At 47.0% G+C, this 16,394-nt stretch overlaps 1 protein-coding gene across 3 annotated transcripts in view; it reads left to right on the top strand.

Annotated features, from left to right (window-relative positions):
- Positions 1 to 16,353, top strand: part of TTC28 (tetratricopeptide repeat domain 28) — a 102,994-nt gene extending 86,641 nt beyond the window's left edge. For all 3 annotated transcript variants that reach the window (XM_065646026.1, XM_065646024.1, XM_065646025.1), the window contains 9 exons: positions 275 to 419; positions 1,137 to 1,316; positions 2,414 to 3,134; positions 4,214 to 4,338; positions 5,362 to 5,593; positions 6,033 to 6,109; positions 9,023 to 9,152; positions 10,230 to 10,337; positions 10,841 to 16,353. In XM_065646026.1, coding sequence (XP_065502098.1) covers positions 275 to 419; positions 1,137 to 1,316; positions 2,414 to 3,134; positions 4,214 to 4,338; positions 5,362 to 5,593; positions 6,033 to 6,109; positions 9,023 to 9,152; positions 10,230 to 10,337; positions 10,841 to 12,465 — 3,343 coding nt within the window. In that variant the 3' untranslated portion in view covers positions 12,466 to 16,353. The remainder of the gene's footprint in view (positions 1 to 274; positions 420 to 1,136; positions 1,317 to 2,413; positions 3,135 to 4,213; positions 4,339 to 5,361; positions 5,594 to 6,032; positions 6,110 to 9,022; positions 9,153 to 10,229; positions 10,338 to 10,840) is intronic.
- The last annotated feature ends 41 nt before the right edge of the window (positions 16,354 to 16,394 follow it).

Genomic DNA, 16,394 nt, shown 5'->3' with positions numbered 1-16,394 from the left:
GTAAATGTTTTTAAAAAAAGGACATTGCAGACTGATGTCCTGCTCTGTAGCAATGTAATATGGTGTCTGCAGCTGGTTCACCCTGCCATTAATGTCATCATTAATTGTGGTGTGAAGCTGAATGGGACAATAAAGTCCTGCCGTGAAGCATCTTACAGAACAGCATCCTCTGGATGGACAGGGACTGGCTTTTCATCAGTGTTCCGAGATCAGACCAACCTGCAGTGGACCTCAGATCTCTACAGCTGACCTCTCACTTGCCTTTTGCCCACAGGAGCTGTCAGAGCATGACCAGTCTGTTCAGCAGCACCGTGTCTCCTGTTAAGGATGGAACATCGTCTCTCCCAAGGAGACAGACTTCCTTCACCAAACCCCCACTCCGTGCGCTCTACGACTTACTGATAGGACCTATGGAAGGAGTAAGCCTTTGGCGCTGACAAACTTAGAGATTCATTTACCAAACTCGGTGTTGGAAAGCAAGAACAGTCAGCTTAGGGATTGTATCTGAAGCGTGGTGGTTTTGACTTGGTCTTCCCAGATGGCAAGACTGGATGTGTTGGGAGGTGGAAACAAGGGATGTTGCTGTTGATACCACTTCAGTCAGCTGCCAACATTTAACGCTTCTGATGAACCAAAGCAGGAAGCATATCTGTAATTCACTAATATTAATTGGCAAACTCGGCAGCTCCGTCTGGGGACAGATAGGTCTGGGAGATAGAAAAAGCAGCACTGGAAGCCTGGCAGCACCACCCTGAACCTCCCGCTGCCACACAGTGCCGGGCTGGTGGCCAGACAGGTTGGGCCTGGCTCTGGGCCTGGCTCTGGGCCTGGCTCCTTCTCCATCCTGGGACTGGGGCTGCTTGGGTGCTTGGCAGCCATTGGGTTGATGCCGGTGTCCCAGCGCTCGGCCCATTCGGGCTCTGCTCTGCAGGATGATGCAGTGCAGGGCTCAGCTGACAGCGCGAGGTGGGGGCACAGGCCCCGTGTCCGCCGGCACAGGGATCCTTGTGTGCTACATCCTTGTCTCCGTCCTGCAGTGAACACTGCAAAGTTGGCTTGCCTGATGCTTGGAAGGTGCAGGCTGGGCCACTGATGGAGTGAAAAGGCTGAACTGATTCTCTCTCTTTTCTTTTTAGGGTTTGATGCATTCCAGTGGGCCTGTTGGCCGCCACCGCCAGCTGATACTTGTTCTGGAAGGAGAACTGTACCTCATTCCTTTTGCTCTCCTGAAGGGCAGCTCCTCCAACGAGTACCTCTATGAGCGCTTCAGCCTCATTGCGGTGCCATCCATCCAGTCGCTGAATCCCAGCTCCAAGGTCTGACATTGCCTTAGAAAACCTCTCTCATAAAACCTCTCCTGTGGGGTGCAGGTTCCTGTACATGCTGGAATAGGAGCAGCTCTGTCCTGCTGTGCCAGATGAAAGAATAGAAACCACAAATGTACCCCCTTCCCAGGGCACACCCAGTTCTCATAAGCATGTTGAGCACCACATCTGTGAAGTAGATTCTGATGTAGTTCCTGCAACATGAAATCCCAGCCCCAGGCATGCCGGGAAGGACAAGGGGAATGGATCGTTTGGATATCCTCGTCTAAAGGACAGTATGTCCTGGGCTGTGGAACTATATGGCAGATTGCAGAAGTGTAGGTGTTTGTGATGAATACTGAGCTTCCTTGACAAGCTACCTGTCCTGTCACATTCCTCCTATGTTGCTTTCTGTATGGAGAAGGCCACTAACATCTCATGGTGCAGAAGCTATAAGGCAAAGCAAATACCACAGGCAAATCCTGCAGAAGTCTCTTCATGCTGATGTTTGACATCAGCATTTCTAAGGCTCCAGACTCCAGGGGAAACGCACTAAGTCACATCTGCTCTTGCTGAGCAGTGTTCTGCTGCGTGCCTTGGCTTGCGCTGGGTTAAACGCAGTCACTGGATCAGCTGAAGGGACTGAACCTTGTCAGCGTTACTGGTCTGGGGATTAAGCTGTTCAGTGTCAGGCCCCAGTACCCAGTTGCGTGCAGCATCATGCTGCTGGCAGTGGTGATGCTGATCCTTGAAATACAGCTATGAGAAACCAGTTAGTGTGTGGTTACAAGTAGTCTTCTCATATGGTGAGAAGCTGGGATCTTCTTCATGCTTTCAGCCCTGCCACAGCAGTCAAAGGGACCTGAACTAAGTCTGTTGCTTCCTGTTCTTATCTATCTGTTCACCCAAGACATGTGGATAGAAATGCTGACCCGACTCACGTGGAGATGTTCCTTGGAATAGTTAAATCGAAGAAACCAGATAAACACAAAAGATTTTTGTAATTATGACAACCAGACTTCTGTTTAGAACCAAAGAGACAGGATATTTTATTACCAGCACCATAACAACCAGGTCTTTGAACTCCATTTTCTCTTTTCTCTCTGCAGTCGCATGCGAGGAAGACTACTCCTGCTTACTGCAGTTCTACCTCAATGGCAGCCGTCATAGGAAATCCCAAGCTCCCTTCAGCAGTTATGGACAGGTGGCTGTGGGGACCTATGCCCTCTGCAGAAGAGGAAGCATACATGGTGTCTGAGTTACTGGGCTGCCAGCCCTTAGTTGGCAATGCAGCAACAAAAGAGAGGGTCATGAGTGCCCTCACCCAGGCAGAATGTGTCCATTTTGCAACCCACGTCTCCTGGAAACTGGCTGCTTTGGTCCTGACACCCAACTCTGACAGCAATCCAGCCAGCAGCAAGAGTTCTTTTGGGAACCCCTACACAATCCCAGAATCCCTTCGGATGCAGGATGATGCCAGTGATGTGGAGAGCATCTCAGACTGCCCTCCTCTTCAGGAGTTTCTGCTTACAGCAGCTGATGTCCTGGATCTGCGACTTCCTGTCAAGTTAGTGGTTCTTGGCTCTTACCAAGAATCCAGCAGCAAAGTCACTGCTGATGGAGTGATTGGCTTGACAAGAGCATTCCTGGCTGCTGGGGCTCAGTGTGTCCTGGTGTCACTCTGGCCTGTTCCTGTGGCTGCTTCCAAGATGTTTGTGCATGCCTTCTATTCCTCCCTCTTGAATGGGATGAAAGCCAGCGCAGCCCTTGGAGAAGCGATGAAAACTGTACAGAGCAGCAAGCAGTTCTCCCATCCATCCAACTGGGCAGGTAGGAAGAATCTGCTTTTTAACGAAAAGATGGGGTTTCCAAGTGGTGCTCCTGTGCCAAATTGTTTGAGTTAAGCACAGAGTGGTGCTGGCAGGTGGCTGGGAGTAGCGTGTGCCCTGTGCTCTCCCAGAATTCAGACCCTGATTCAGCTGAGTGTGGTTGAGTATCGGTGTCATGGAAAACATCAGTATTTCACTTTCTATAATAAGTGGGTTATGAATTAGATAGAATTTAAAGCAATTGTGAGGTGAAGTGTGTTTCCTTACAATGGTTTCATGACTGGAAAGAAATAATGTCCAATGCGATAACTCATTCCCTGACTTTAGGTTACAGTCCGCAGTTGAGTTTGTATTTTATTTTCCTTCCAAGATTTTTCTATCTCAAAGGGAAGAGCATTAAAAAAATAAAAGTGACAGCTTCCTAGGCAAAAGAGAGTGACCGTGGGCATGGGTGCTTGGCGTTGCCACCAGGTAGAGGCTTCTGTTGGTGCTGCCCCTTCCATGGTGTGTAAACAAGCTCATTACACACGGTCACTGACTTTCATCTTGAACTCTTGATGATGTCTCGGACGGAGCACCAGAGCAAGGACAGTGGCCGTGTACCTCAATGGGTGAGAAGGGGCAGGCAGAGCTCCTTGTGCCAACATCTGGAGAATCTCGCCTTTAGACGGTGCATGAGCCAGGACAGGTTTCTGATCGAGACAGGGAAAGCTCTCTGGTTTGTGAGTTCTGTTTCTGCAAGCACCATTTAGCATCTATCGATTTCTGCTGCTGTAAAGAAGATGTGGAGCATGCTAGGACAAGTTTAGCTGCAATACAGTGCTCTTCCACTTGCTTGAACAGGAAAACACTTGATTTAATAGAGGAGGACAGTAAGAAGCATCTAGAAGCTTTCTGGAAGTTTAGTTTGTGGGACTGGGCAGCGAGTGGGCAGCTGCTCTGGGAAAATAATGTATCACTCCACAGGATGCAGTAAACCGCCATCCTAGTAGTCCGAGAGGGCAGAGGATATTTGCTGCTGTTTTGAACATTTTTTTGTAACAAAAGGAGATTGAGCATCTCTTATTCTGAATCCTGCAGGCTTCATGCTTATTGGGAGTGATATGAAGCTGAACAGCCCTTCTTCACTGGTTGGACAGGCCCTGACTGAGATTCTGCAGCATCCTGAGAGGGCACGAGATGCTCTGCGGGTCCTGCTGCATCTGGTAAGAGAAAGGAATCACTACCACAGGGAGGGACATTGCAGCCCATGCAGTTGTGAGATGATGTTACCTGTGGGTATGCGTCTGTAAATGATGAATGACATGAGAAACAACACTTGAATATACACCTTCAACCCTTCTCCCTTACCATAAGGTGGTCTCTGGTGGAAACTCTGGGTCAATGTGAAAAGACTGGGACACCTGCAGGAGTGTCCAGAGCAAAAAGAGGCAAAGTGAGCGAAGCCTTACATAGTATTGTTGCAAAATCCTCCCTTAGCTGTTGAATTGGGTCTCTGCTTTAAAAATGAGATAATCGTCGGGGTTAATTGTTTCTACAAGAAAATAGCTGTGAACATTGCAGCCATGGAGATGCAGAGCGCAGTGACTGCTGTCTCTCTGCACGCTTGGAAGACAAGAGGCACTTTTGTCCTGGTATGTGCCAGTAGCCGGTTGTGGGAGCAGCAGGACTGAAGCCAAACTGCCAGCTGGCGAGAATTATCTCATGACTTTTCATACTTTTCTTTCTGATGTATCTTCTGTGGTCCCACAGGAATGTGGCGTATCCATAGGATGACGGAAACCTGTGAATATTGCTAGTCGTGCCAGTTGCTGGGTTTTGTGGATGCACAGCTCTCTTTGCCCTTCACCATGTAGCTGCAGACTCCTGCCTGGTAATACGCAGTGTGCGTGAGAGCCTGGAGCCTGACCACGTGTCACCTTTTGGGGAGAAATGCAGCTGCCTGGCTTATAGGAAACTGTCACAATCAAACTGATGCTTAGTTTCCTGTGGCATTACTTTCTGCAGTATCCCAGAGAATGTTGATATCACAGTGGTTTTAGATCCGTGAGTGCTGAGTTACCAGAGCTGCCATTTTCAAGGGCACTAATGTCCTGCTGTGTAAGATGGGCCAGATTCAACACTGGTTTGCATCTCTCAACCTGCCGTTCCTGCCTCTTCACTGTGTAAAGAGAGACAGTTAGTAAAAATCTCTTCTAAAATGAAGTAATGCTGTACTTTCTCTAAAGGTGGAGAAATCATTGCAGCGAATCCAGAATGGGCAGCACAACTCCATGTACACCTCCCAACAAAGCGTGGAGAATAAAGTCGGTGGCATTCCAGGCTGGCAGGCACTGCTCACTGCGGTAGGATTTCGGTTGGACCCTCCTGCCAGCGGCCTCCCGGCAGCCGTGTTCTTCCCTACATCGGACCCCGGGGACCGGCTGCAGCAGTGCAGCACTACCATCCAGTCCCTGCTGGGTAAGCAGCTGAGCTGCGAGCTCTGTCCTCATCTGTCCCACCAGACATCGGCCTTTTCCCACCTTGCTTTGGTGCAAGCCTGTAAAATGGTGATGTTTGACATCAATGAAATAGAAGTATTTAACAGGACAGATGTTCTAGAAGTAAATGTTTGTGAAAATCTTGTCATAGATGGTATGGTTTACTACTGGGTCCAGTATCTGAGAAGCGTGACGTGACTCTTGGCTTTCTCTCAGCTCTCAGTCAGAAAATGTATAATCAGATGCAAAGTGGGAAAACCTTTTGCTTTCTGGAAATTGCTGCTGCATCCAGAACTGTTCAGTGATGTGGGGGAGAGGTTTTAGGAATTAACTGAGTTTGTGTTCTGTTCAGGTTGTTACGTTTCTAGCAGTCAAGAAACAGATACTGAACAGTCTCTGTTCCTGCTGATGTTTTTCAGGTTTGCCTAACCCTGCACTTCAGGCACTTTGTAAACTTATCACAGCTTCAGAAACAGGAGAACAGCTTATCAACAGGGTGAGTTGGGAGGTTTTTCTCCAGTCCCAGTTTCCATATGGTTCTTCCCAGGTCACTACATTCAGAAATGCACAGAATGGTGTATGCTCTGGTTTATCAAGCCAGAGCTTGCTAGGAGACTTCAGGATTGAAATTCTAAACTTGCCCGTTTGTGTGAATGAAAGCTTGTGTCCAGAAGAGAAGAATGCAGGTATGTTACTGGGCTGCGTGGTCTTGGGTCTCCCTGTTCAGTGACAGAAGTGAAAACACGATACGTACTGCAGTGAGGGGGAAGCAAAATAAGGGAATGCGTGTCAGAAGCACTAATTGCTATTTGGCCATCCTGCTCAGGGCCCACGTTGGCTGGTATTTGTCCACTGTAATTACCCAAGTCCCAGTGTGTGGCTGGCTTTGGGCAGTGCAGGGTCTCAGAGAACTTGAGGAGCCCGTGCTTGTCCTGGCACGTGAGCTCATAGCTCTGCTGACAGGATTCATGGTCATTCAGGGACAGGCAGTGCTGCCTGTGGGACCCCTCCCTGCTCTCCCCAGTCTCCTCACATTCCTCCCTCTCCCCAGCCTTTCCAGCATGCCCAGCCTAACCTAACGTCTCTCTGTGCACCAGCCTGGCTGGCTTTCCATTACATGTTTCCTACTGTCCTGATTGCTCCTCTAATGAGGTTTATCTTGATTATTTGCTTGCTTTAGTAAATGAACACACTGCACATAGTGAATGGGCATACAGCTCACTTTCTTTTCCCCTTTCCCCATGCAAAAGTGTTCCATGGCAGTTCCATGGGGGCAGTTGGGATTACCTCTGTGGAGCTTCAGAGGGCTCCCCTTCATTCTGTTGAGTCTCTGCACAAAATGCACAATCAGCCCGTTTTGTTGTTAACCACTAAGAAGCCTGCTTTGTCTATCCACTAGACTGAGTCTGCATCAAGGAGTTTGTTCTTATGATCTATGGCAGCGTGTGAGATATTTCTAATGGCTTGTCCTTTATGGAATTTGGCTTCCTTGCCTTGGCTCTTTTGTTAGTGCCTGAGACGAGGGTTGTTTTTTCCTGATTGCCACCAGAGGGAGGCCCCGAGTAGAAGGGATGTGATGAGCAGAAGACAACATTCCAATAGACCAGAATGTGCTACAGTGTCTATGAGATTATGTCACAGTTGTCTTCTTGCCTCAGATAATTAAGTCACCCAAGAGAAAACATTCAGACGACTGTACACAACTGATAAAAGATGCACTCGTCATTTCTTCAGCAGCCCCATGCAATAAATAGTGGCAGGGCTATTGCGTTGTTTTTGCAAATGTTCTTCTAGAGCTAAACCCCAGGCAAAATTTCCTTTTGCAGAAGAGTTCATCCAGTTACAAGTTAGAGGTTTCAACTTAGCTCTCCCTTCCTCTGTGGTTACTTGCTTTTTCCACCTCCTTCCTCTCAGCCATTAAGTTGATGAGCAGCTGAGGCTCTGCCTGTCCAAAAGGAGAGAAGACTTTGCTCAAAACTGGAGCGTGATGACTGACAGTTGTCAGTGGGTGTTGCTTACTGTCTGTCTTGTGTGGGTGATGAGTGTCAGAAGGGAGCAGGTGCTCTTGGCATGAGTGGAGCAGCAAGACGGGGAGCCTGATCCTTTGCTCTGGATAGAAAATGGTGGGTTTTTAGTGCAAAACAGAAGGCAGGAGCCACAGAAGAGGGAATTTCAGCACTACCACGTGTGCAAGGAAAAATTAGGGATTGCTGACTGCTTTAAGTGCCAATAATGCCTCCCAAAGGAAACAAGAGAAGGGCTTGTTTTGTGTTCAGCCTTCTGCCAGAATGTGGGTTGGTCTGAGGTGATGGTCATGAGCTGGGCACTCCCACATTCCAGCTGTTCCATGCTGTTGGGCTCCTGATGCGCAGCTCAGGGCATTTCCATTGCTCCTTCCTTGCTCTGGATGGAGTATCTTGCAGTCAGGATATTGGTTTGCACGTGGACGTGTCACTGCAGGGTCCCCTATCACAGGCATTTTGTAGCACAGAGTAACTTGTGTTCTTTCTTTCTTTGTTTTCTCCTCTCTTTTCCTTTCTTGTTATCTGCTGCCCGAAGGCTGTTAAAAATATGGTGGGAATGGTGAGTATTACATGCCCTGGGGAATGACACTGCTGTGCAGGATGAAATGCTGTGGGCACTGCAGGCCTGTGTCCCTGCGCTGCAGAGTGGTGTCTTCAAGCCGCATTCAGGCCTGGAATTTGCTCCATAGTGCTCCTATGGAAAAAGGACTGTGTAAGCTGGTGTGGGTTGTAAGACATGGGTGGTCCTGAGTTTAGCTGGTCCCTGATTAATGGCTTTCCATCCTTCCTGCCCTGACTGTGTTTTGGAATTACATGGGATCCTCGCACCTCAATTTGTGTCAGATCTTCATAAACACTTTTTTTCTCTACTTTGCTACTTCGGTCCCTTGGGCACAGTTGAGAAACGTCTTTCCTGGAGGCCATGGAGGTATTGGGAAAGTCTTCCATGGTTTCATATGACTTGTTCTGCCCAGTTAAATGCTGAGAATGAGTTTCTTGGGATTTGCGTAAGGAGTATGACTCAGTCATGGAATGGGCTTCAGTGTATTTCTGTGAGCAGCCCCAAAGTATCTCTCTCCTTTTCTTTTACTTCACAGATTCTCCTGCTGTGCTTCCTCCTTGCTCAGGTTCCACTGGTCACACCCCAGCCCTCACCCCTGTTCTGTCCACACCTTTGCTGCTGTTCAGCTTTCTTTGTTGTTGCTGTCCCTGGACTGTCCCCCTGCCTAGACCTTTTCATCTCACTGTTCTGTTCAGGAGCAGCAGCTGAGTATATGAGTGTACAGGGAAAGGGATGTTTGCAGTGCATTTCCTTAGCTGTGGCTGTCGGAAAAGAAGTGATGGGATTTGTAAGGAATGGCTAATGTTTGTGTTGTTATCTTCAGCTGCATCAAGTCCTGGTTCAACTTCAGGCAGGCGAGAAGGAACAAGATTTCTCCTCTGCACCAATCCAGGTTTCCATCAGTGTCCAGCTCTGGAGGCTCCCTGGCTGTCATGAGTTCCTGGCAGCTCTAGGTAGGAAAACACTTCTTACCATTGTCTTCCTGAACCTGCTGCAGGTGTCTTGTCTGGTGGCTTGAAGCAGTGATGAGACTCAGCCTTGAGATTGATTTGTCTGGGTGCTGTTTGGTCTTTGCGTCTCTGGATGTGATCCCTGACTGCTCCGTACCTCTGCCAGTTCACAGGCACAGAGCTCTTCTGCTCACTGCTTGGCTAGTGATCACGTTTGGGTTTTTTTCCCCTCATGCACCAAAACATCTCCTGAGTCAGCAGAACATGGATTTCAGGGATGACGGCAGCTTGGTGCTGTCACGTTGGTTTAACCCCAGTTTTTATTTCAGGATCCTGTTCCGCTCTTGTTCATAATAAATACTTTTGAGTTTGCTTCTGGCCTTCTACCTGAAGGGAACCGATCGTTCCTTTGGCAGAGAAACCTGTGCTCTGGGCACGGATACGACGTACCAGGTGGTAGTATGTACCAGGGTCTACATCCTGCAGAATAAATTTCAAGCTAGTTTTTATTCTGGCTTGGACCTTGCTTAAAGTTGGTGAAAGGGCATTGCAGGGAAGAGGCAATGCTGCAAAAAGAAACATCTAAGAAGACTGCTTGAGGAGCTCGTAAAAGCCAAGCATCATTCTGCACACAAAGTCATGCCTTCTGGAGCCCAGCCCTCATTTGTTAAATTCAGACCCATTTCTGTGAGAAAACTTTGCATTAATGATGAATGGTAGGGGCATGTGGGACACTGTCCCCTGAGATGTGTTTAGTGTGTCATTCCCTGACAATTCCAAATAATTCACAACTGAAAAAGTACTGACTAGTGCATTTGTCTGTCAGTTTGGACAGGAGCAATTTGTTTCTGTGTATATGTTCACACTCTGTAAAGCTCCCAACACCTGCTGGAGAAGGCTGCTAAACAGTAATAAAACCAAACCAACAAACTCTACGTTGTGGGTGGAGATTCAGAATTCCAGGACGCTGCAGGATCCCATATCTTTTTGTTCTGTTTGTATTCTAAATGAGATCACACTTGTTTAAGACATTGGATCTTTCTATGAGATGTGATTTTTTTGTGCTGTATTCCACTACAGGTTTTGACCTTTGTGAAGTTGGCCAAGAGGAGGTGATTCTGAAAACTGGGAAACAAGCTAATCGGAGGACCATGCACTTTGCTCTGCAGTCCTTGCTGGCGCTTTTTGGTAAAGCTACTTACAGTAGTTTTTGCTCCTATATCATCCGATTATTTGATCAGAATGGCTTCTGTTGAAATCTCACACTTACCTCCTGCAGAGATCATACATACATCGTCACGTGTCATACAGGGATACATCATCCAACAGCTGCAGCAAATGTTATTTTTACGTGGGAAACAAGCACTAAGACTTGGCTGAGGCCAAAGCTGGGAGTAGAGTCCAGCAACTGAAGGGTGTATAACTCACCCTTGGTTTTGAGATACAAAATGATAAGGAATTAACAGGTTTCATTTAGGATACCCAGACTGTGGTTCCTGCCTGTGCATTTCTTGGGCTGTGCAAATTTTTTTCATCACCTAAGTAGCAGTTGGGTTTTTTGAAGTAGCACAGAGTCTGAGTGCATGTTTTGTAGCATTTCCTCCTAACTGTGACTTAGAACATTACCTGGTTTTGTTTGATTTTTCCTGTGTGTCCAGGGGCATGTTTGTAATTTTTTTTTTCTTTTTTAGATTCTACAGAGCTGCCTAAGCGCCTTAGCTTGGACAGTTCCTCATCACTAGAGTCACTGGCTTCTGCTCAGTCTATTTCCAACCCGGTGCCCCAGTATCAAAACCCTCCGTTCTCTCCTACTTGTCCAGACAGCATTGCATCTGATGCCATCTCTGTCTATAGCCTGAGCTCCATTGCTTCTTCCATGAGTTTTGTTTCCAAGCCGGAGAGCACGCCGGAGGGCGTGGGACACAGGGGACGTCAGGACTATGAGAGGCCCAAGAACATCTATCCGCACAGGTCTGCAGCACAGAGCCAGTTGTCACCACAAACCAGCACTGTAGCCAGCAAAGATGAGGAAGAGTATGAAGGTTTTTCTATAATCAGCAATGAGCCTTTGGCCAGTTACCAAGAAAACATAAACCCAGGATTTTCCCCTGATCACAAACAGACCAAAACTGGTCGGACTGGAGGCATTAAAGAGTCTGTCAACTCCAAAGGGAGCATAAGTACCCCAAATTCTCCTGTTAAAATGACTCTTATTCCCAGTCCAAACTCACCTTTCCAAAAAGTTGGGAAACTTGCAAGTTCTGATACTGGGGAATCTGACCAGTCTAGCACTGAGACTGACAGCACTGTCAAATCCCAGGAGGACAGTAATCCAAAGCTTGATCCGCAAGAGTTGGCCCAAAAAATTCTGGAGGAGACTCAGAGTCACCTCATTGCTGTTGAACGTCTTCAAAGAAGCAGCAGCCAAATAAACAAGAGCAACAACTCAGATGATGCGGCATCCACCCCAGCAGGCGTGTCTGCGTTCAGATGTTCAGAGACCAGTGCATTCAGTCGGCCCATCAGCTCTGCTCAGAAGAATCAGTCTTCACCCCTTGCAATTAAACCAAAGCCTCCCACAAGGAGTTCATCCCTCCAGAAAGTGAGTTCTGGCTACAATAGCCCTACGACATCGGAGATGTCAAACAGAGAAGGCACGGGCCAATACAGTGGGCAGCCGTCCCCAAGTTGTGATTCACATGGCTCTTTAACTGAGCAGCCTCACTTCAAACTCAAGTACCCCAGCTCTCCCTACAGTGCTCATATTTCTAAATCACCCAGAAATATCTCTCCAAGCTCAGGGCATCAGTCTCCTGCTGGCAGCACTCCATCTCCTGCTCTGTCTTATTCCTCAGCTGGTTCTGCTCGCTCAAGTCCAGCTGATGCTCCAGACATAGACAAACTAAAAATGGCTGCCATCGATGAAAAAGTGCAAGCAATCCACAACTTAAAGATGTTCTGGCAAAGCACTCCCCATCACTCTACTGGCCCAATAAAGATTCTCCGAGGAGCTCCTGGAACAATGACGTCTAAGAAGGATGTCCTCAGCTTGCTCAATTTATCTCCACGGCACAGCAAAGAAGAAAGCGCAGATAAGCTGGAACTAAAGGACCTGTCTATTGAGCAACACCTTGCTTCTCCACAAAAGAACCCTCCAAATGGACACAGGCGCCCTGAAACTACAAATGCAGCAACATCAACTCATTCTGCACCTTCCAGTAGCACTCCAGGAACTGCACGCCCCTTGAGGCTGCCATCTGGGAATGGTTATAAATTTCTGTCACCGGGAAGATTTTTTCCTTCCTCCAAATGTTGAAATGTCATGAGTACCAGCTGATGACTTACAGTCTTGTGAAAGTATTTGCTTCTGCCCACTTGCCTTTATCAATACAGAACCATTATCTGAGCAGCCATGGTCACGGCGCAGTCGGCACCGCGCAGGAGTGTGACAGGCCGGCCCTGCCTGCCGCTGCGTGGGCACACGGGCCTCGCACAGATGGGTTTAGTTTCCCTCATCAGGGCCTTGGCCAGACTCGCTTGATAACAGGGTCTGTGTAGTGTTCAGTATTTGCAGCAGCAGGTCCAATGAATCTAGTTGTCTGTTCATAAAATATGAGCTTTTCAGCCACCTACTTGTATTTCTTAACAAGCAGTTTTACAGCTGGCTTTTTATACAGAAATTAAACATATCAGGGACTGGAGAGGGAAGTGAGAGGAGGCAGAACTTTCGTGTGTACCACAAAGAAAGTATGCACAAGTTTCTGCCTGGAGAGGTACAAGCCATTTCTTTGATTGCATTCAAAGGCTGACAGAGAGCAAGATAACATACCTCTAGATAGCTCTGCTATGTTAGCCAAACACAAGAAAATGCTGGCAATAAAACTCCATAGCAGTGTGATACTGGCAGTTCTCTTGCATCATTTAGAGTCTGGTGAAACAAAGACAAGAGGACAGAGGTGCCCCATTCTAAAACCTGCATCTCAGGTAATTCTTTTCTGGAGGGAGACTTTTCAGGTGGTATTTTGCTGGTTGGTCTGCTCAAAAAGAATGTTTGGGGCATAATGAGCAAGGTGAGCCTCAGCGTGAGGTAGTGAGCGTGTGTCAGAGAGACAGGCTCTGGTTGCACTGAATGCTCTGATCTTTCTGGCATGCAGCATTACAGTGGTGCAACTTCATCCTGGCAAGTATTTGAGCAGCACAGATATCTCCTGTCTGCTAAGTGTGCACAGAACAGGGTTACAGACACAGAAGTTCAGAACATTATTTTACAGTTCCACAGTAGGCAGGAATGTGACATCGGTGTATGTGATTTAGAAATCACTTGACCAAATAAATCCGCTGATCCTGTTAAATCATTCCATGTGGCTCATCACGGGCACCTCTGCAAACCTTTCCCCTGCTGTGGAAGCGAGTTTCTTTTAGAGCACGTGTACAGTCTGAGCGATGTCGGTGCAGCCCCAGCACGGGCATGGGGTGGCAGCGGGGCAGCCGCAGAACCCCTGCGCCCTCTGCTCTGTGGAGAATAGGGAAACGAGAGCACCCGAGGGATGTGTCGAGTAAGCTTTCCTAGGCCAGGCGGAGCTTAGCTGTTGTGGATCAAATTGGAGATTATTTCTTTTAAGTGGCTATTGAATGCGGTGATGTAATCGGAATCAAAATGATAATTTACATGCACTGAAAACTGTGGGCATGTGGTAGCGTTAACTCAGCCACAGTACACACTCTGATCCAAGCAGAGTGTTTCCCAAGCCACGTGCTATGGAGTCGGAGCACTGGATCACCAAGGCTTTTGGTTTCTCTTCTGCACTCCCAGAATTTGCTGAGTGACTGAAAGCTGATCACTTCACCTCTCCGTGCCTCGTCTTCCCTTTCTATCTAATGGGGATAGTAATACTTACCTACCTACCTCACAGAGGTGTTGTGAGGCTTAATTCATTAGGCCCTGAGTTTTGGCTGGATCTTAAGTCAACTTCCAGTCTTACAACTGGTTACCTGAATGGTGAATGCAGTCAGCTCTGCAAACATCTTAGGGGCATGTTGCTGATGCAGATAATTGTTGCACTTGTCAAGTCTGGATGCTTTTCTTGGAAATATGGATCCGATCATCTATGATTTTCTGAGGGATCTTGGAGGAAAAGCAAAATAGCAGGACAGAGGATTCGATTCTGATACCGAATATAAAGTTCCTTAGGCTCAGCTTACTCATGGTGCATATATCAAACACTTACTTTGAGTACGTTCTAGAATACACTGGTTTCAGGAGAATCTTTTCCTTTTTTGCCATTGCAAGATATTAAGCACTAAAGGCAAAGAACGTAGGGCTGGGGCTGTGTTGGTACAGTCAGCTAACAAGGGATGGGTGATCACAAAAGTTTCAGTGCAGAAAGACAAAAAGAGTAGTTATTAATCTACTCATATTATGCAATGTAGCAAAACAATTGAGTAAATTGTTCAACTCATATGATGCAAGTTATTGTCTGTACTTGACGTCTTTCTGTGATGGTTTGGTGCTAGACATCATCTTCTCGTCATTTGGCAGGAAAAATTAGAATAGTGGGCCAAAATGAGTCAGTACAGTGTCTACCCATGGTGTAGACGGTGATATTGCTGATCATGCAACTTGCTGTGGTCACAAGACTGGTGGGAGACTTCAGGTGACCTCAGCTGTTTCGAACCAGCATAACGACATCCCAGGAACACCCAGGATGGAAGTGGGCAGCTTTTTGTTTATAGCAACAGCAAATACTCCCTGTAGTGCTGCATAACACGCCAGAAATAAGCCTCTTTACTTGTAGTTTACTTCCATAACTAAAGGATCTTTTAATCTGTAGAAGTTCTATATTGCCATTCTGGTACAACCCATTTTCATGCTGCCAGTACGTTTCACACTGGCTTAAAGTTTTCAGAAAGATCTAAATGGGGGTGGGAGGTTGTTCTTCTGTTGCTGTTTTTTAAGGGGGGAGGGGGGAGCATTAGAAACAGGGAAGGGTTCAGATGTAGAGTTCAGTGTTTGGGAAATTGGTGTTGTATAAATACGGGAGGTGAGTGTCACTAGAACAAGTCCTTTGGGAAACGTGTTTCCATCGGCTTGACACAGGGCACTTGCACTGGCTTAACGAGAGCCATGGAGCTGCATGCTTGCTCGTGGCTGGGAGACACTTCACACACCTCGTGCCTCACCCCTCCACCCCCTGAGTGAGAAACAAGCCCTTTGTGAGGAAGAAAGTTTCATCAGGTTTGCCCAGTATGTGGAGAAATTCAGGAAATGAAAATAACATGTTCTCCGTTTGATATTAGAATTCCTTCTGTGGAGTTTAAATGCATTTGTCGTTGTTGTATTTGTGCATGGTACAAGTGACAACACTGCTTAATACAGTGAGCAATAAGAATTAGGTGTTATCCACTTTCACGTTAAACCTGCCACATGCAACAATTCCCCAAGACCATAGAACATATTTTAGTTTGGTTTTGCCCAGTTCGTTTTACCGTGTGAGATTACAGACCTTTTATTGACTGTGTTTAGCTCCAACTAAATGGGAACAGTAAACAATCTCTCTGATCAAAATGCAGTTTAATTTGATTTTGTTGGTTAGCCTGCACTCTGGCCTGGTACTGATTTTCCTTCTTTTTAATCATACCTTACTTAAACCAGGAAAAAGCATTGAAGGGGTGCTATACCCACATAGATCACTCTGGGCCATATTTCCTTTCATTAGGTCAGACCTGTTCTGTGACCATCTCTTTCAAGTTGCAGAATAGATGCGGGTGCACAGAAGTATCTGTGAATACGTTAAGAAACACTGGCAGTTTCAGGCGAGGTGGTAATAATGGGTTTGAGCAGTTTCGGGTTCATTGCATTGCCGTGCTGTCCAGAAAGGCTGCAAATGTGCGTGGAAAACGTGGCCCCTCGGTTGCAGAACTCCTTCCCAAGAGCGTTGGGTGGTAACTCAAAGCACTGTCAGCAAAGACTCTTCCAAGCAGCAGCTCTTTAAGCACTTGCTCTCCTTGTACGCAGTGTTAGCCATGTTTGGCCTATATGGACTTTCTTTGTAAATTAAAACTCTGTTTCCAGACAGCATTAAACTTTTTATATTATGAAATTTACCATGTAAAAAGATTTTCATATTTTTATTGAAATTGCTAAGGCATTTGGCCTTCTTCCTTTGTGATTTCAGTGTCTATTAAAGCATGAGTTGTCTCAGTACTTCAGTCTCTTGGTGTAGGATGGTGTTGGGAAGGAATTTG

The sequence above is a fragment of the Caloenas nicobarica genome, chromosome 16 (genome assembly GCF_036013445.1).
Source record: "Caloenas nicobarica isolate bCalNic1 chromosome 16, bCalNic1.hap1, whole genome shotgun sequence".
NCBI classification, from domain to species: domain Eukaryota; kingdom Metazoa; phylum Chordata; class Aves; order Columbiformes; family Columbidae; genus Caloenas; species Caloenas nicobarica.
The sequence above is the reverse complement of the archived record's forward strand: the minus strand, read 5'-3'. Positions and strand labels throughout refer to the sequence as shown.